The following is a 20144-nucleotide window of genomic DNA, read 5'->3' on the forward strand; positions in this document are numbered from 1 at the left end:
CGGCCACACACACGAGCGCGAACACACCCACATATACAATAACAGCAAGTGGCCAGGGGAGGTGATAATACTGAATTGATGGGGACTCCAGAAATAGCAACTTGTGCATCATCACCTTCCAGCAGTCGGGTCTTATAACTCACACCCTCTCCCGCCTCCGCCTCCTTTGCTTTATGCTGTGTGTCTTTTCCCCTTTGCTGCCCATTTCTTTCTCACCCTCATTTTCACACACACGATCTCCTCTCGTCCCATGGGACGGTGACTCACAGACACAGCGACTGCATAAATCTCAATTTGAACAGCTGTAGGAACAAGAGTGTAGTGAGGCTATGAAAGAAATCCTATTAGATCATTCTTTACATTAGTGTATTTTTTCCCCAGTAGGAGAATTTTATTTGTGGCTTAATATAACTTCCCTTTGGGGTGAAACTGTGAAAAAAAAAAAAGGTTAATGAAATATGCAGTGGAGTAGTTTTTACTCAAATGCCAAGTGCTCTGAATCACACCTAATTGGTGATATATTAACTGTCTGTATGCGTCTGTTCAGGTCATGTTGAGGACATGTGGAGGCTTTTCTAAGATGTTGTATGGTCAGAATACAGTTGCCATTTGTTTCTGCTGCAATCTTTCTACACTCTTCATATTAGCTTAATTTTTTTAATGACATTAAATGGCTTGCTGACAATGGGGTATTAAAATGAAAATACTTTTGAGATTATTGTAAGCAATTATTAGAGGAAGGGTTAACACATCAGGTACTTGATTGAATTCCAATTATAGATAACACACTACAGCATTACTAAGGAAACTTAGCTTGTTTTGAGTTTCTTTTCCTTTTTTAAATCTTTATGAAATACAAATTTGCACACCATACAAAAAGTTTATTTCTTTAATATTTCTTTTTTTCTGTCATTATTATTTAGCTTGTGGTAACTGTGAGTAACTGAATCTTAGTTTAGAGACTCCAACTCAATGACTTGCTGAAAGATGCCCTATAAGAATTTTAAACCATTTGAATAATTTTTATTACTATTATTCTTTGCAGGAACTGATATTGACCAAATTTTGCATTCTCTTGTCAGTCATTTTCAGGTGGTGGTACCACCCTCCATACCACTTTGGAAATAGCTCTGAAAAATAAATCAGAAAAAAATATATCATAATAATTCTGGACCCAATCTGTTCTCTGTAATCTTCTTTACACTAATCACAAAAATATGTTTAAAACCCAGAGCCAACCTGAGAGTTTTCAAATTTAAAGATGCCACAGTGCCAAAAAGAAACTCCCAAAAAGGAATAAAAGGGCAGTACAAATGTTATGTGAGGAGGCAGCAACCAAAAGCATAGAGCCCAAACACACACGAGAGCACCATCTGTCATGCATCTGTACATCTGTTTTTGTGGCATAGTGGTACTAGCATCATGCAGGGAGTCATATTTGCTAATGCTGGTACTTGGGAAAAAAGCAGATGGTACAATAAAGAAATAAGACTCCTCCAAAAAAGTGTCAACATTAGTGAAAATCACACACTGGCCCTGAAATATGAAAATGAATCATTAACATGACTCAAAAAATATACATATTCTTGATTTATGCAGTTTTATTCTTCAGATATCTGACAAATATAAATGAATAAGTAAATAAATAAATTTTACACTTTGACTATACAGTGAGGATGTAGCATTAATACAAGATTGTCAGACCATGTTGGCTGTTTAGATGCCTACAGGAATTCACAAGGTTTGTGTTCACTATAATGTTAACATGATCTTTCTCAAAACTAGAGAGCTCACAGATTGTTTCATTAAACAAAGCACCTTAAGAGTTAACCATATTCATTAATATGCAAAATAAATATTTATCACAATACAGTAGCTTTCATTGGTTTAGCTGTGTCTGTAGATTAGAAGTTAGTCAAAGGCATTGAAAGACTATCTGCTTATAGATATGAACTCTTCTTTTTGAAAACTCAATGGAAACATCAAAGCACAGTTCCATTAATTGTGGTATTATTGCTCTTTTTTATTCTTCTTCTCTGCAAATGCTCATTTTAGTTTTAGGGTTTCCTTTTACTAATCTCACTCTTTGCTACTTTAGTTGTCTTGATTGTTTTGAGCAACATCGTCCTCATACTCTCTTGCTTCTGTGGCTAGTTTGTTTCCGGCTCTACTTCAGTTTCTACCTTTCCATTCATCTCTCTGTTAATCTTCTCTTCTTTTCCTGACTCAATGGGAGAATCATCTTTTGATGTGATGACATCTTCCTCCTGGTTACTGGTCCTGCTGCTGCTTCTAGTAGCTCCGCTTCCTTTTTCCTCGTTATCCGACTGAGTCTCGCCAGGCATGTTGCCGTTTTCTGTCTCCTTTCGTTCCTCCCCCATGTCTGCATCATTACTGTGGCCATTGCTGCTTTCCTCCCCATTACCACCAGCTCTCTCTTGCTTATCTTCTTCTGTATCATCGTCTTGCTCTTTCTTAGCCTCAGAGGATGCTTCTTCTAGCTCTTTATTGTCCTGGGGCTTATCATCAACAGGACTGCTAGTGGACGCCGGATCCTCAATATCAACCTCATTCTTACTCTCTACTCTGACTTCATCCTTCACTTCTTTAACTTCCTCCACCTTCTGCTCATTCATTGCAGTACCTCCCCCTTCTTTCTCATCATTTTGCTCATCAGCTTCCTTCTTCTCCTCTTCTTCTTTTGCAACATTTGTGTCTTGGATATGTTCCCTGTCATCTTTGCTTGTCGGTCCTTCTGTTTCTGTGGCGTTTTCAGAACAGGGTTCCTCTTCGGTATTTTCACTGTCCTCTTTTGAAGCCCTTTGGCCATCGGATGCATCAGATTTCTGTAACACAGAAAAATGTGAATTTTGTTAGAAAGACGTGTCTTAACAACATTTCTATTAAAAGACGGTGGGAGTACGAGGGTTGCAAATATATGTTTAAAATAATTTGAGAAAAACAATGTAAGATGACTCTAATTTCGCAAAACCAATGAACCAAACAAATTTACCAACGCATCCATTTTCACTAGATCAATAGAATCGATTTTTTACGTTCATACCTCTTCAGCTCTCTGATCTTGGGAGGTTTCGCGCTCTGTGTTTTCTCTGTCAGCCTGTGGTTCTCTGACATCTGGAAACAGAAATAAAGACCAAAGGTGTGAGTCTAACTGTAAAAAAAAAAAGCTTAATTAAAAGACCCTTACATGGACTTAAAAGCATATATTCCTGTGTCTTACATCTCACACACACACGCACACAAAAAAAATATATGTCTTGTTTCATTAGGACTGACCATGAATCTCAGATAATGAGTCACTTTTCACATTGCTTGATATTATCTCTAGTGTAAAATTAGGCTACTGTGATAAACGATGGATTGATTTTTAAGGCTTTACAGACATTTTTACTAACAGTACCAGTTAAGTTGACTGACACTGAAAAAAATTAACTACGTAAAGCTTCTAAGAACTCAACAGCTTTTTAAAAGTAAAATGCAATGTCAATAATATTTTTTTATGTGGATAACTATAGCCATGTCAGTTGTCTAAACCCAAGCTTATTATTCTGTTTCAAGTTCAAGCTTGTTTTTATGCTCTCTGCTCAGAATTTTAAAACCAGCTAAATACATTTCCCAAGTTTCCCCAAATTAATTATTTTCATGCATCCATAAAATCCAGAAATAAGAAAGCTTTTGTTCACCCTCCAGTGAGATAACTGTTGTTACACTTGTTATCCTTTCATTTCACTGTTGTGCTGTTAGACTTGAGCAAACAGCACAACGCTGACACCTTGTGGACAATGAAAAAAAAAAACATTAAAGATGATCTCACTACAAGAATCAAAACAGAGCGAGTGCATATTCATTCATATTCTCTCATTTAATTAAAGTGTTATCTCTTTGCATGTTGGCATACAGTATGTTGCATTAGATGTTATCCTAGTTGTTGCCATATAATGTGAAGAGGACACATTTACACAACTATAAAAAAACATTCAAAATCAACACTGCAGTGTAAGTCCTGTCAATTAAATGAAGATAGTATACAGCAGCTCAATAACTCCTCATTTCTATTAAGCCAGTCAGCCCAGCAAAGAAGGTTTGCTGATGTGCAAAATTAATATATTGCTTTTCAGCTTGCATGTGAGCATGCTCATCAAAGGCTCTGGAATGGTTGCTGCTGAATATCATAGGACGAACTCAACTCTACGCGCTGATAAACAACATAATTACACACTTGTTCTCAAACACTGGATGAGACTAAACTTTCCAAACAGAAATAAGCTGAAAAAAAAAAACCCCAAAACAAAACAGAAGAGAGTAATTAATGTCTTTAATATTAGTTTTCCTTTCTACACAAAGCTGTTACGGAAGAAAAATGACTCGGGTAGAGATTAGAAGGGTTTATGGAGACATTTAATGCATTTAAAATGCAAAACTGATTGAAGTTTAGCCATGGTGGAAGATGAAACGTTATGGTAATAATAGTGGACCCTTTTTAAGAATATTTTATGGAAATTACTTGCATTCATTAGGAGCGAGGGCCAGGCGGCTGAGAGAGGAGCTGTAAGCAGAGGATGAGCTGCCACGACTCTAAACAACTTAACGTAATTTGAGAAGGAAGAGGCTCAGGCTCATGAAAATGCTAAATCACATTGAAAACAACATTTAAAATATCAGCTTCCTGCTCTCGATTGAATGTAAGTACGTCTGAGATCTGGTGCTGCAAATACTCAGACTGCTTCATGTTTAAGGTAACGTATGAGACTGTGAAACTTTTTTTGTCGTCGTTCCATCGTCATCCAAACGCATGCATACGTTTAATTTACACACAACTGGCTCGAAAACAGATCGCACCCACAATTCAGGTTTAAAGCCAAAGCTCATCCATCAGCAAGGATGGAGCTGTAAGTGGGTGTAATTGCGTGCACAAATGGCTCTTGCAGCCATTATCCTAGAAGGGAAAGTTGTAAATGTTTGTTGTTTAAAAGAATCACAGCAAAGCACAACTGGAGATGAAATGATAGAGTTGGAAGAGATCCTCTCATCGCTTAAAGAGGAGACTCCATCTTTGCTTACAGACATGTTATGTTTTCTTAGATCACTGCATCTGTTTTTGCTGTTGATGAAATTTACGCTTAGTTCAATGGGTCGTAATTATTGATATCATTATGATAAAATCTGAAAACCTTTGCCAGGGGATGCAACGTTTATGAAAGAAGTGACACAAAGACAAATACAGCAAACCAAATAAGGCTTTGCTTAGTTGTGAGATAAGGCTCCAGTGATCTGTTTGATTCAAAATATGAAGTGCAAGAGCCTGAGAAATTCCTTCAAAATCCAAGAAATACAAAAAACACAACAGTTTCAAACCAGGCCTGCTAATAAGTACAAACCGACACATAAAAATGTGGTTATTGCATGTCAGATTATTTATCTGGATAGTAAAGTTATTTAATTATGAAGATAAACAATAGCAGAGATGATATAATGAAAAATGTTTACTTTTTAAAGATTTTATATGTTACAGTCTCTCCCATTAGTTGTGCTTTTGACTTTTATGAAATATGACAAATTATAAACCTGAGTAAACTAAGATAAGTGTGAGACGGGTAATAAAGTGTGGACATAAAAGTTGGTTTTCAAAACTATATTTTACATTATTTTTCTCTTTTCCAAACTTTAAAATAATGATAACAAGCCCTAATCAAACACACACACACACACGCACCCACACACACACACCCATCTCTCCTTGCAAAGTTCAGTTCCCTGGTCCCAAAGCTCATTCACTTCAGAGAAAAGGTTGCAGAAAACCACCTGGGGCTTTAGAGAAGCTCTTTTAAACATCCTGTTTGTTTTACTTTAAAACAGTCAATTTGACTCCAAGCAGCTGCTCTGGAGCTTGATGTACATACGTATGTACATCCATACATACATATATGTACATATACAATACAATACAATAAATAAACAAATGTTTCAACTGCATTTATGGGGTTTTTTCCAGCATGAATCTGGATAGATACATAAATGTCTCTTTTGAAGGAGATATTTCTGTTATTTAGTGTCATATCGATAGTAATGTGCAGCCTTGTGTTGAGATAGCTCTGACATTAAATCAAAGCTTAACAATGTTGCAGGCAGACAGGCAGAGTCATATTTATAAAGGTCATGGCTTCAGCTTAAATAATTCATTCAAGATGTTCTCTCTCTTGCCGTTTTCTTATTATTTTTTTTTCCCTCACAGTTCCCTGAACACTGGGTGTCTTTATTAGTCAAAGGTTTTCACCTGAATGACCTGCTTGCTTTCGGATACTCAAGTATGAAATACTTATGCATTGCCATGTGTTTAACTGCCTCAGAGAAAATAAGCGAGCATAACAGATGTTTAAAACATGGTTTGAAACAACACAACATTTTGATGCTGTTTTCCTCTGACTGTGAGAGATTTGATTGGGTAAAAAAAATTGTAAAATTGGATGCATATTTGAAAGGCCAAGAGTGAGTGCAACACAGTGGATTGCACATGCAAACTGTGCTAAAAAAGTATACATTAATTCAAGTCAAAACTTTGACTAGGCCATTCTAACACACAAATATGCAAAGGTCATTGTTCCTGAAGTTTCACTCAGTCTCAGGACTTTTGCAGCTCTAAGCTGTTTTTGTTCAACCTGATCACGGAAAGGATCCCCACAGGATGCTGCTGCCACCACTGTGTTTCAGAAGGGAATTGTGCGCTCAAGGTATAAAGTGTAGTAACTAATTGCTTTTATTCAGATACATTTACTTGAGAAACGTTTAAAAAAATAAATAAAAAAACTTTTAGGAGTCGTAAAGGGGGTTTAACACATATAAATGTCACACTTTTTACGTTTTCATGTGAAAACCGTGAACCATTTTCTTCATCTTTGGTTGTAAAATGATCATATCTGTAAATGCTGGAGAGGTATTGATATTCTTTGCATGTCACTTCAACTCACAACACTGAACACAAATCCCCAAACCAAAGCGTTCTTCTGAAGATTGGACACAACCAACAGATTCCCCCAAATGTCAGCTTTTTACTTATGTAACGCAGACTGTATGTCAAAGTGCTTTTGATGTCTTGTGCTGATTCAAGCGTCACACAACCTAATGCTTCTATCACAGCCGCTCAGATGGGCCCCATCGAAAAAATGGGCCGTGCAAACTAAATAGAGACAACAGATATAAGAAGAAATTTATATATATATAAGTATTATGTATGCCACAACCAGCAATGTTATGTCAGAGCTGAAAAATCTAACACATTTCAGAGATTAGTATAGCTACCCTGCTTTTTAATTTAGTAGTTCTGTATCAAAATATTATGAAGAGCCTATTCTTTGGTTGTGTTAAAAACAAAAGGACTGAAAAACATTTAGTCGACTAAACACATACTGTATGCTGACAGGAACAATTCCCCAACAAGACAGGATCACGTTTTATAACATAAGAGAAAAATGTTTGATCTGCTAGTCCCGGACTTCCTTTTTCTTATACAGATCCAACAGACCTAAAAGCTGCAATCTTCATTTCTCTCTCCCATTCGACTTGCGAACAATACAAACAATGTTTTCATTTGGGGTGGGGGCTATGGGGGCTATGGGGGCTATGGTTGAGGGGTCAGGGGGGGTTGAAGATGACTTCAGAAGTGACAGGATTGGTTAGTGGAAGACGGGAGTAATGTGCATCCTTGGTGAAACTGAACCGCTGCACTCAAAAGATGGAGGAGGTCTGCCGCCTGAAAGGGAGGCAACAGGCTATTCACAGCATGAGGTTTTGTGCAAACTCAAGAGACCTTGAGGGTTCAGCGGAGGCATTTACAGCAGATTACTCAGGTTATTTGGAGGCCACCATCTTACATTTGTGAAATGAAAGACATAAAGAAGAATACCTACAAGGACTACTCAATAGGCATCAAAACTGTTCTGAGAGGCTTATATACAACACTTTCCTCAACACTGTGAGGAAATAATACCTTTACAGTTGTACAAAATACAATAAATTAGAATTTCTATGATGCCATAACGCTTTGTTTTACTTCAGGCTGCAGTGAATCTAAAAATCTAAAAGTGGTTAAAACTGGTATCAAGGCACACCAAGTCTTAAATAAAGTTATGGGTCTCTTTCACAAAGCATTGCCATGCTAAACCAGCTAAACTAGCGAAACAGATTTTAGTTGGAATGCATATAATTGAATTATGTTTATGTGACTGATTTTTGTTGTAATGATCTGAGGGCATGTTTCTCAGTATGAACTGAATTTACTGTATGTGTCTTGTAAAGTCCCTTAGAGGTTTGATTTGGGGTAAATTCTATTAAAAACTAAACTGAATGTATGACATGTTTCAAGGAGCATGTCAGCAGCTAACTAACATCAATATGCAATCAGTATTTTACAGCAGAATGAATATTTGTTGCTTTTTTATTTTAATATATCCAAGCTAGATTTTCTAAAACATTTTCTTCATTAGTATAAACATTTTGTGCAACTACTTTGACACTGTGGTATTTTAGCCTTTCAAAGTATCTTGATTTTTGATTAATTTAAGGCAAAAAAAAAAAAGTAATGTTTATACAAAATGCTACTTCTGTGCTTAATGAAACATAACAGACCGAGGATGTAACTTGCCATCATCCACCTTGGGTTTTAATTAGCTATTGCATGCATGAAAGCACAGGGGGAAAAAAACAACTATCAGCACAGTTCTTCATCTGTTTTTATTGTTTTTAATTTTTTGCATTTTCCATCTCTCCACATGTGCAGACCTGTTTGTCAGTCCATCCTAACCAAAGCTCAACACTCTTTTGTTGATTCCCAGAGAAGCAATTTGGCCCCAGCAAGGGGTATAAGCAAGTAAAACTCTGCTTTGATGATTCTAAATGGAGAGATTATCCAAATGAAAGGCAATTACCCAAACCCCACCCATCACCTCAACCCTTCGATATCGCTCCGTGCCCTTTTTCCTCGGCACTCGCTCTCCATGAACCGAGGCTATTCATCATATTTGCTATTCGATTCCATCTATGTTCCGCTTTCTTCCTTTCTGCTTCTATAATCTTCTCCTATTAGTCCCTCTACTTCAACCCTCTCTTTTATCTTCCCCTCTTCACCTTTTTCAGATACATCCTTTTCTCTTTTTAGGCTCCTCTCTTCAAGCTCACTCCTCATCCTTGTACTTCTTCCCTCTTCTCAAGGGAGCCATTAACTGAATTGGTCACAGGGGCCCTTAAGTAAGGGAACACTGATAAACATCCTATTTCTATTCCGGGGTCAGAAACAACTGCTAATTGCCTCTGTCCAAATTGAGCATGAATGTGTTTTTTTGAAAACAAAACGGCAAACACGGGCCAAGTTGGATCAATAATTTGCCTCATTTGGATGAGGCTTTTACACCTGTGTTGACACACACCCACACACGCAGTTTGTTGGTAGAGCCTCTTGTTTGTTACAGTCAGTTCACATTCAGTCTATGACCTTTACTGATTGAGTTCTCGCACCGCCGCTACACCCTTTGTCCTCGCTGTCACTCTCCAGCGCCATCACTCCAACGAAGCAGAAAAAGTTAAAGCCTTTACGGCGCAGCGTACCGAGACTGCTGGAGTCATACTCACCAGCAGGTGACAGACAGTGACTAATTGGAAACAGTGCGCACACACACACACACATGCACAGACAGAGATCACACGGTGACGTAAGAACGGAAGATTTATATCTCTTACTCGATCTACTCCCACTCAGAAGCAAATTTACAATGATCTGTGATGATCTCATGTGACCGTTTCATGTTTCAGATCTGAAGTGTGCTTTTTCATGACGTGTTCTTTCCAAACAATGTGCCAACTTTATAATCCTGTTATTTGTGACGTCCTTTGGTGAAATATGTTCGTCTCGCATCCTGTCAGGGCATGATTACGTAAAGGGAAATCATCACTAAAGATGATCTGTTCTGAATAACTAAAATAAAGTTAGTACTGAAAAAGTGAATATAAATTATCCATTTCCTTGCCTGTCCTGGGAAAGAATGAATTTGGGTTTGGAAAGAAGTAAAGAGCAACAAAAGAGATTAAACTGATTCCTTAATTCTTGGTTTGGTGTCACTTTACTTGTGCTCTCTGCAACAAATAACAACCACTATGCTTTTTATTACCAGGAACTTTATTAGACAGATATCATCTGTTTAATTTCATAGTTTAGACTCTGTCTTGTCTCATTGTAAGCAAGTTTTCAAAAGTCCATCTAATGAAACATTAGCAATGATAACAATCTCTAAAGGGAAACCTCATACATTTTATATTTATTGCACATGAAGTGGCATATTTCAGACATTCATGTCCGCTACTAAACTAAAGGTGGAAAATAAAATAGTCTGATTGGACGTCAGTTAGGGAGAAAAAAGGTTGTGTGTCTAGTGTTAGCTGTATACCACTCAAAGAAATGACCTTATTTATGATTTGAGGTGCAGCCCTATATCGAAACAAAAATAGACTGTAGTAATTTATAAAACTGCATAAACATCACTGTAAAATTGCTTTACTGCGACAGTAATTTAAAAAGAAAATCTTAACCTACAGTTCTAAAAAAAAGTCAATCAGAACCACGGACAGAGACAGAAAATAATTCCTCAAAGACACCGCGATCTTGCTACAAAACTAAACAAATAAAAGCAAACCATTGTATCTTGTTAGCATGACAGCCATTGTAAGAGATTTAAAAGGTTAAACGATAAGAGTGCGTGTGTGTGTGTCCGTGTATGTGTGTCTGAGGAAGCAAAATGCTTCCAAATGAGTCAAGCCATCCTGTCACATGCCTGATCTTGTTTTCATGCTCTGTTTTCTAAATACGATTTTGCTCAATGTCATCCAATGTGACCAATAATGTAACATGATTGTCTGTTGCTCTAGTTCGATGTCCCGAAAGATGGATTTTCAGGGTGACATTATTGTGGGGCAGTAGGAAAAAATTATGTGTGTGCAGACCGAAGTGAGCAAACGGCCGACAGATGTTTCTGAGTCCTCTCTTTCGATTCAAAATGCCAGCTCCCCAGACACAAATTCTCCACCCTTCTCTGTACTTTTGGTGACAGCCGACAAAAGAGAAAAAAAAAAAATTACACCATCAGGTAATAGATGATGTAATGCTTCAAGCAGCAGGAGATTAATTGTTGGTTCCTGCATTGTGCAAAAAACATCCTTGTGATCTGCCACATTTCATTAACCGAAAACATCTGTTCAGGAAGAACAAATGCTTTTAATTGTTATAAGTCACTCCTAAGTACAAAATAAAAAACAAAAATGCAATCTTCTTTTTTTTCTTTCCTTCTTTGTCCAGGACTTTACACCATGTTGCTCACAAGCCTGAAGAATGATGTAATGTGTTTCTTGGTCAAAGTCACCATGCAAGCCAGATCAATTTTAAAGTCCGTGTTTTGCAGAGCAACAGTGCCACTTAGTGGCCATGCAGGCATGCAGCAAGTTGCATAAGCTCTAAAAGAAAGACAAATTACATCATACTGTCTGCAATATATCTCACTTCAGCAGCCTTCATTGCATTAATTTACTACTATTATATACATTTGGTGTTAATCAAAAATGATTAATGTCTCCAATAAATGCTAAATATGGTCAGTAACATATTTTAAAGTGATTTGATTTAACAGTGTGAGCACCTACAGAAGGTATTTCTGTAGACACAAACAATCATGATTCTTTTCTATAGTTGCAGATTTGCTGATGCAACACAGCTGCTGTCAGATTGACCTGATTCACCTGCTGCTGCTTCAAAACCATAATAACCACAAGACCACCTTTAGGCTAGTGAGTATTAATACATTTAATCCTTACTTAGACTAATGTATCCTTTTTCTCTGTAGTCAACATGTGCGTTACCGTTATCAGGTGAGTCGGCCGTGATGCTTTGCCCACTTTTCTTCTTCCTGAGGGTGAGCAGCCTAGCCTGAGAGATCTCTCTCACAGTAGAGGTCAGGTCTTCCTTGCTGCTGCCGCAGTGGTTCGGAGGAGAGGCTTTGGAATCCCCATCCCCACTGTCGCTGGAACGACCTGGGGATTTACTCTGAGGCACAGGACAATCAAACTGATTAATAACTAGGGAAAACTCAGGACTAGATTTAAAGTCCTACATAGTTTTCCACAATACATGTAAAGACTTTAGGATTTTGAACTGCTTTTGTAAAATGAAGATGTTTCTACCGAACATGGCATGTAAAACATAAAACCTGATAGTTGTCAGCTCTTACATTTCCACTCTGTTTTGAGAATCGATAGATGGGTGGTAAAGAATGAGCCTTCATTCTGAAAAATAAAAAAATGACATGAATAATCCATTTTAATTATTCTACAGTCACATTTAGTTGAATTTGTTTTTCATACAAAAAAGATAAAAATCAAATGGGAGCCTAATACAATTGCATTAGTATGATAAACACTCTAGTGTTTGGAGATGACTTAGTTTGTTCCGCTGCCATACATGCACTTTGGAAAAAAAGTGCATGCATGGCACTCTTTTTATCCACAAAATAAAGTTTGATGACATGTCAAACAGAAAAAAAAACATTTACATTTTGTTTATTGTTTGTACATATGAAATAAATAACATAATGCATTTCTGCTACAATAACTTATTTTTATGATCGTAAGCATAAAACATAAGCATTGACATAAAATATCAATTCAATTGCAGCAAAACAAATGTCTGGAATATCTAATCATTTTCCAGTTGCTTAAAGATTTTAATGTATACCAAGAATATAAGGTGCATGTATGGAGAGAGTATTGTTTTATCTTGAATTCAGGCACATTTTATAAACTGCTCTGAATTTCTCAAACTCCCATGCAAAATATATCTTTTGATTTTTGTGTCTCAACATTTTTAGAGCTGCATGTCTATAACCTAACAAAGAAAGGAAAAAATCCATTAAGGCAGCCCTAACTTAGACTGCATATTGCATAATTTTATGAAGAAGTAGGCGATCTCTAATAAGGAATTATTAAAATGTGTTCAGAATAGTGGTTTAAACTAACGCTAAGTAGAGAAAAATGTCAAACTTAATTCAAATGTAATTGTGAAACTGCTCAGATTGAACATTTGATCAAATAATTTCCATGGATTTTCTGCAGCGTACAGCTTACCCTCTGATCCTTCTTGTTCCTTTGGGCCTAGTGAAGAGAAGGTCACTGTATGGAAGCTTCTTAAATCTCTCTCTGCCCACAGCCACGTAAAGCTGCCCGCACTCCAGCTTACTCCCATCAGTCACCTGATGGCCTTCATAGGTGTAGAGACTACGGAGCAAAAATGGAGGACAATCCCTTTTTGTTTCAACAAATCGTAAAAGCTACTCAATAATTTTTAAAGTTTTCATACTCCCACGAAATGTTGTTTGCATATACTGAAACAGCGATGATAGACACGCATGCACACACGACAATATAGAGAGACAGAAAATCCATTTATGCAATCTTTGTTTACCTTCGTACACCTCCCAGGATTCGCAAGCCCATCTTTTCTGTAATCATTTCTAGTATTCGTTCAAACTGGTCCATCATCCTCTGGTGGATCAGCAGTCTCATTGCAGGGTTCAACACATCACGGTTTGCTACGACACTATCCAAAACGACACAGACAATGCAACAGAGACATTCTATGCTCCTATGTCAAGGGCAAAAAAATCCAAAAATATTCAGTGAGTGGTAGTGCTCTACTTACAATATTGTGCATGGTTCTTTGATGGGTTTTAGAAATCGTGCCGACACAATGATTCGATTTTGTGGGAGTGGCCTGGCCTGAGAAGAGAGAGAGAAAAATATTCCCTTTAAATGTTTAAGTATGAATACTAAAACATTTTATGCTGTGTATTACAGCATAACCCCATCAGAGCTAGTATAAAAATAGCCAGGGGTTTAGAATAATATCCCTATAAAGACTCTAAAAACTAATGAATACAATGAGGATAGTATTGTCCAGTGACCTTACTGCAGTGTACAAACTTGTTTGTTTAAAACTACAGGGAGATGAAGCCACTACTGGGAAAGGTTTGCAATTAAAGGTGGAACTGTACTCTGTACTTAAGACAAATAGTCATATAAACAAAAACAGTAAATTAACTCCAAATGGCAGGACTAAAGAAGACAAACTGCTAAAGGAAAAAAACAGACTAATAATTATCTGTCTTGGATTTATTTGGCACCAAATAAATAAGTCCTTTGAGATCCTATGAGATTGCTCTGCAAAAAATAAAAATAAAAAAAATATACTGCCAAGCTGACAAATTGTTTCAGACAAAACATTTTGGAGAAAAATGCAAATAAACCTTCACACAAACCACTTTTAGTCTATTATGTAAAAAAAAAAAAAAAAGATAAAAAAACTTGAGAAACAGACAGCACCCACTTAATTCTAGCCAGCAACAAACAAAGCAAGGTTCTGTAAGATGATCCTGTTTGTTGTAATGTACCTGCCATCTTAGAAGTTCATATTCAGAGATGAAATCCATGCAGAGGCCAGATTATGTTGCTATCTGAGAACAGCTTTAACAAAATGACATCTTGTATTTTTTACCAGAAGGCTTTGTTTTTCACATACCAAAAAATCTCAGCTTTTACAGTATCTAGATAGAATTATTAAGTTTTTATCTTTATGTACACAACTTTGGTTCATAAAAAGTACTTTTTACAGAATGCTAATAAAATCTTAAAGCCTCAGTATTTTCTGCAGTAAGCAAATTACAATTTTGCACCTCATTATTTACAGTCCCCTATAGTAATGGCAGTGTGGTTACAAAAAATTAATGTAGTCTTTTGGAAACACCTATTTCAAGGGCATAGAACAGGAGAGCAGTAGCAAACAATACTAAATTGGCCTGACACAATGAGAAACATCCTTAAGGCATTGTGCCTGAGCCACAATGTTTTGCAGTGTACTGTAGTTTCAAATTAGTGTTTTGAGTGTATATGACAAACTCCCTGGGGCTTCTCAACCCAAACAGAACAAGCTTGCTTTCATTAGTCCATAAAAAATTTCACCATGTCTCTGTGGGTCAGTCAATGGCCCCTTTCAGATAATGTTTTCGTTCTGTGATCTCTACAACTCCCAATCAATTGTAAGGTCCCAACATGAAATGGGGGTGGAAGTCACTCCACAGACTTTACACCTCTGATCCACCTTTGTGGTGTAGCCACCAGCCTTTAACCACTACGAAGTGTGAGGAGTCACAGCGGATTGCGGAGTGAGTGTGAGGTGATGATAGCTACGATAGCAGGCGAAGACAGAAGCCGCTGGGGTCTGCGGCGTGCGGGGATAATGGATGAGTCGCATGATTTTCCAAAGTCCGTTTGATCTGAGCAATATGTCGCTCCCCACAATCTGCTGCTGATAGGAAAATGTGGATGATGGTGCACAACATGCGCACGTGTTTCAAGCACTGAATGGATTTAAGAAGTCGGCAGGAGGATTGTGACATAAACTCTTACAAATGCTCTGAGGTGTAAACAACGTCTCTTAAGTTTTTTCAATCGCAGCACATGCTGTGTGAGCATTCAGGGCCTGTGATATCAGCAGGCTGACCTGTGTGACATGAAGTGACAAAGTGATTTGCGATGGTAGATTCAGGGTTGCGTGTTTAGAACTATTATCTGAAAGGGGCTAATTTGCTTTTTCACTGCTCCAGCATCATTTTCATTTAAAAGTGGAAGTTTTGCTGGGGCTCTTTGGCATAGGCTCAGCTTCATATTGTCATCTATTAAAGCTTTTGCTTTCTCTGTCTGTTTGACTTTGGTTTTATTTATTTATTTTTTTATTGTGTCCTAGCACCATATTATTTTCTGCACACCTTATATGCTTCCCCCTTTCCAATAAAGTTTGGTATGACATATACTGCATGTTATTTCCTGGATAAAAATCATTTTAGAAACATTTTCAAGGTGTCTGCTATGTGGATAAAGGGACATCAGGTGAACAATTAAAATACACGAACCTGAGAGCAGCGTGACTTTTAGCTGCTCCAGTTTAGGCTGTGACTTTATAGCAGGTGATTAAAGATGCATTAAAAGAGGGATGATTATGATACATAAATCAATAATGCATGGCTACTGAGACAACGGCAAAGTGTTTCTTCATGAATAACAACAGAGGAATGCTTTACATCACACCTTGACTAAAATATCTTCATCAAATGCTTAGAAACTCTCTTTTTGTATCTCACATTTAATCATAGGATTTAAATGCTTCAAACACAAGTTACAGAAATTGTTTCTTTAGAAGCACAGAATATTTTTTTTACCCTTAAACGGTCTAGATATGCAGCTCTACCATTGCAGAAGCTGAACAGTGTCTTATGACCAGATCTGTTTACTTACTGCTAGAAACATGAGGAGATGATTGGTGCCTCACACCTACACTAAAGTAAACAATAACATTGAGATGCACATGCTGTAAAACTAGGTTTCCGTATCACGGGAACCCCCAGAGAGGTTTTGATCACTCAATCGGCAAACAGTCTTTTGAAGTAATTGTTCTTGCAGCGTGTTCCAATACAAAAAGGTCAAATGAAATATAATTCATTGATGGATGAGGAGCTTCTAATCCTGCAGTGGAGGTACACTGTTTTAATTCAGCTGGCAGGAATTTCCCCTTCTCTGTTAAATGAGGACAGAACATTAGAAAGTGCTGCCTTACCTGAGCTGGCAGTGTCTGCATCATCCTCTTCTTTCGGGTCCCAATATCTAGATAACTTGGAAGGCAGCATGTAGAGAAGTGAAGATAGGTTAATCGTACACCCCATTGTGATGAAATAGTGAATGTATGTCACAAATACTCAGTGGGTCGTCAGACATTACTGAAAACTGCAACATGGAGTGGGAGATGCCAATATCTATCATATCTGTCCAGGTCTTGCAACTATAACTTGTATCTATGGTATAAGAACAGATATTTGTGGTAAGAATATTTACAGTCGGTATGCATCTGTTGGTACTTCAAGTGACAGCTTAACAGCAGCAGATCTAGAGATTGTTTCTATCCATGTAGAGATGGCCTTTATGAGTAAAAGAACATTATACAGCTTATAGTTTGACATTAAGTATATTTTAAAGTAGAAAATGTCAACGAAATTAAATTCAGATTATGAAAAAGGAAGAATTGCAAAGCAGCATTTTTGTATTTTATCTGTTCTGTATTGTTTTGAAAGTGTTCAATCTGGTTAAATATCTTGGACATTGTTTGTCTATTGACCTTACGGGACAATGTGGACATTTAAAGGCAGCAGCTTACAAGCTAATACGTTGATACGCAAATTGAGTATGTTCCCCTGGGCCACTGAAGATTGAACTTTTTATAGCAATGCCCATTAATGAAGATGCCACAGAGATAAAACTCACTGTAGAGTGTAATGATTAAATACGATTGCTCCTAAAGATGCTGAAATGCAGCGGCACACGTCAAATGTTTGTGTTTGTTTGTATTTTTGCATTGTAGTTCTGTCTCATAGTGCAATTTTATGTGCACATATCTTAGTTGCCCTAAATAACAAAACAGCAATGTCAATACACAGTGTCAGCCAAAGTGTAGTTCTGCAGCAGAGAATACCCATTAAATACCCATTAAATACCCATTAATTACCCATTAAAGTATAAAATAAATAGTATAGAAAAATAAAGCATATTCTGTGCTTGGCTGTGCCAAGAGTAAGTCACTCTGGTTATGGGGTTCTGATACATTTGCAACCATTCAGATAATTAAAAATATAAATTTAAAAAAGTTGTGGTAACTTTTAACATGATACAAGATGAATGGCGAGATAAAAAGCTAATAGAATAAAATAAAATATATATCCATGCATGAGTGCATTAAAAACTCCACACATTAAGGCCCGTGTCACAGGGTGTGTCAGGAATCACACCCAAGACCTTTTTAGTGTAAGGCAACAGTGCTAACAACTTTGTCACCAGTTAAAGTTATATTTACAAATCACAATATATCTCTGAGCATTAAAGGAGTAAATCTTTTCACAACTTAGCCAACATTTAACTTACAACTATAAAACGACAATATAATTTCATATATATGTGCTCATGATGATTTAAAACCTGTGATTTAGACCATGAGTTCAGAGAGCAGGTAAAACATGCTCTTGTTTTTATAGAGTTGTTCTCTTCTGTTAACTTCATCCTGTGCTCTAGGTTTTTATGTGTTTGGTGTACAACATTAACAAACTTGAGCAAATGTTTGCAAGAAACAGATTGCAATAATACAAAAAGAAAATATACATTAAGATCCTGTATGCCTTACTGTATAATGCCCTGCATATAATCAGTGAAGGTGTCTATTCGCATAATTAAATTCTACAGGCTGCTTGAATGTGCGGATCTAATTATCTTATCCATAAGTCCACTTATTTTTAGGCCAATGCTTCTGTTCAGGCCTGATCTCATCAAGCTGTGACTCAGCACTCAGCACAACTGTTGAGTCACAGTAGATTTTAATACCCGGATTCAGTCAGCAGGTCTGAATGTTGAGCGTCTGTCATGGATGCATTGTTGCTCGTCCCTAAAATGACTGTGAAACTCAGTTATTATAATCAAGGATCTCAAGTGCTGATATTTAACTGTAATTTAAAGGGCGCGCAGCATAGCGGATACGTCACACAGGGTTATCCACCACAACATGCACGAGACATTTGATTCTTTGTATCTTTCTTACTCGAGCTTTTTGAATTTCTCTTTTCCCGCAGCGACGTACTGCTCCCCGCTCTGCAGGCTCTCCATGCAGTCCACCTTGTGCCCCCTTCTTGGCGTGTAGATGTTCCTCACCGCCCCGAACGGAGCCTGTACCCCGCCGGTCACCTCTCGCAGCAGCGTCTCGAAGTTACACACTCTCTTCTCGTTGATGACTATCCGTCTTGCCTCGTAGTAAGGGTCTCCGTTCCGGAACATGAAGACGTTTTTCACCACGGGCTGCGAGAGAAAGTTTGGCTTCTCCGAACCCATGTCTGCGCCGGGGAAACAAAACAACAACAACAACAGCAACAGAAGCGCGACTGAGAAAGAAACCCGTTAAGATAGAGTCATAACCCTCTGCGCCCCGCTGTGAACCGCATGTCTGTGTGCCATGACAATGTAATCAGAGCTGATTCATCCTTGCCAAATCTTTACGGTTTGGTGGAGGTGAGCGGTCGAGCAGGAAAACGCAGCGCGCAGGTATCCAAACAGCGCTTTGAACGGTCAGTCAAGGAGAGTTTACTTCTTTAAAAGTAACGTCGAGCGTTCGAAATATTGCTTCAAAGTTGAAGATATCAAAAATCCACAGATTTCACGTCTTCTTGTTCACTGCAGAGGACTGATTCTCCGTGCTGCGCTACAGGTGGTTGTACAGCCGGTGTCCTGCTGCAGCTTCCTCTGCTCTGTGACCCAGGTGTCTTGGGAGCTCATCTGTTGGGACATGTCTTCGGGAACACGTTGTTCTGTCACAGATTGGATGGGACTTTCTTATCATCAAGTGGCCAATTATGAACCAATGGGCAAAAGACTCATCTATTCAACATTGGTGACGGTGTGTGCTCCTGGAAATAAGAAAAGGTGCAGTTGGTGGGGTAAGAAAGATGATCTGGGATCCAAGCGGATGTGCAAGACCTGAGTATGTCCCTTGCAGCCATGCGAGAAGATAATTGGACACCAAGGGACCTGAAGCCAGAGGGTTCCCAGTGACATCCTGAAAGTGGGACTGAAAACATGTTTGTTTTGTGAACTTTAATTGTGTTGCGCAACATCAGGAAGAACACTGTGTCCTTTGGCTTCTCCTCATTGTCAAAAGGAATATGGAGACCTTCAAAAGTCAGCGAAATGTATAAGGAACATTAAATGCCTTGGTTGTTGGTTTTATCCAAAGGTCTCACATTGATATTTTTGCATGGATAGTAGCTTCCAACTATGTGACCTAAAAATTGCTGTATTGAGAAAAAAAAAAATGAAGAAAATAACAGTTTGAAAGTGACATATCAATCTATCTCCAGGTTCACTTTGACGCGACAGAGTGAGTTATGAGGATTAGTTTTTCAGCCTCCAAAAATTGTTTAAAATGACCAGATGAAATGCAGATAATGAGATAA

General features: G+C 37.7%; 1 protein-coding gene across 2 annotated transcripts; it reads right to left on the reverse strand.

Moving 5' to 3' along the window:
* Positions 1 to 1580: 1580 nt before the first annotated feature.
* On the reverse strand, positions 1581 to 19886 carry LOC116717419 (doublecortin domain-containing protein 2). 2 transcript variants are annotated; one of them, XM_032558793.1, is made up of 9 exons: positions 18740 to 19886; positions 16718 to 16772; positions 13751 to 13827; positions 13514 to 13648; positions 13177 to 13326; positions 12285 to 12339; positions 11917 to 12100; positions 3065 to 3135; positions 1581 to 2846 (listed from the first exon to the last, which is right to left on the reverse strand). In XM_032558793.1, the coding sequence occupies exons 1-9, from the start codon at positions 19024 to 19026 to the stop codon at positions 2151 to 2153; spliced, it is 1710 nt and encodes a 569-aa protein (XP_032414684.1). In that variant the 5' UTR covers positions 19027 to 19886; the 3' UTR covers positions 1581 to 2150. The 2 variants fall into 2 exon arrangements, with proteins under 2 accessions (XP_032414684.1, XP_032414685.1); XM_032558794.1 differs by having other exon boundaries at positions 16718 to 16952; positions 18740 to 18846.
* Between the last annotated feature and the right edge of the window lie 258 nt (positions 19887 to 20144).

The sequence above is a fragment of the Xiphophorus hellerii genome, chromosome 3 (assembly GCF_003331165.1).
Source record: "Xiphophorus hellerii strain 12219 chromosome 3, Xiphophorus_hellerii-4.1, whole genome shotgun sequence".
Lineage (NCBI taxonomy): Eukaryota > Metazoa > Chordata > Actinopteri > Cyprinodontiformes > Poeciliidae > Xiphophorus > Xiphophorus hellerii.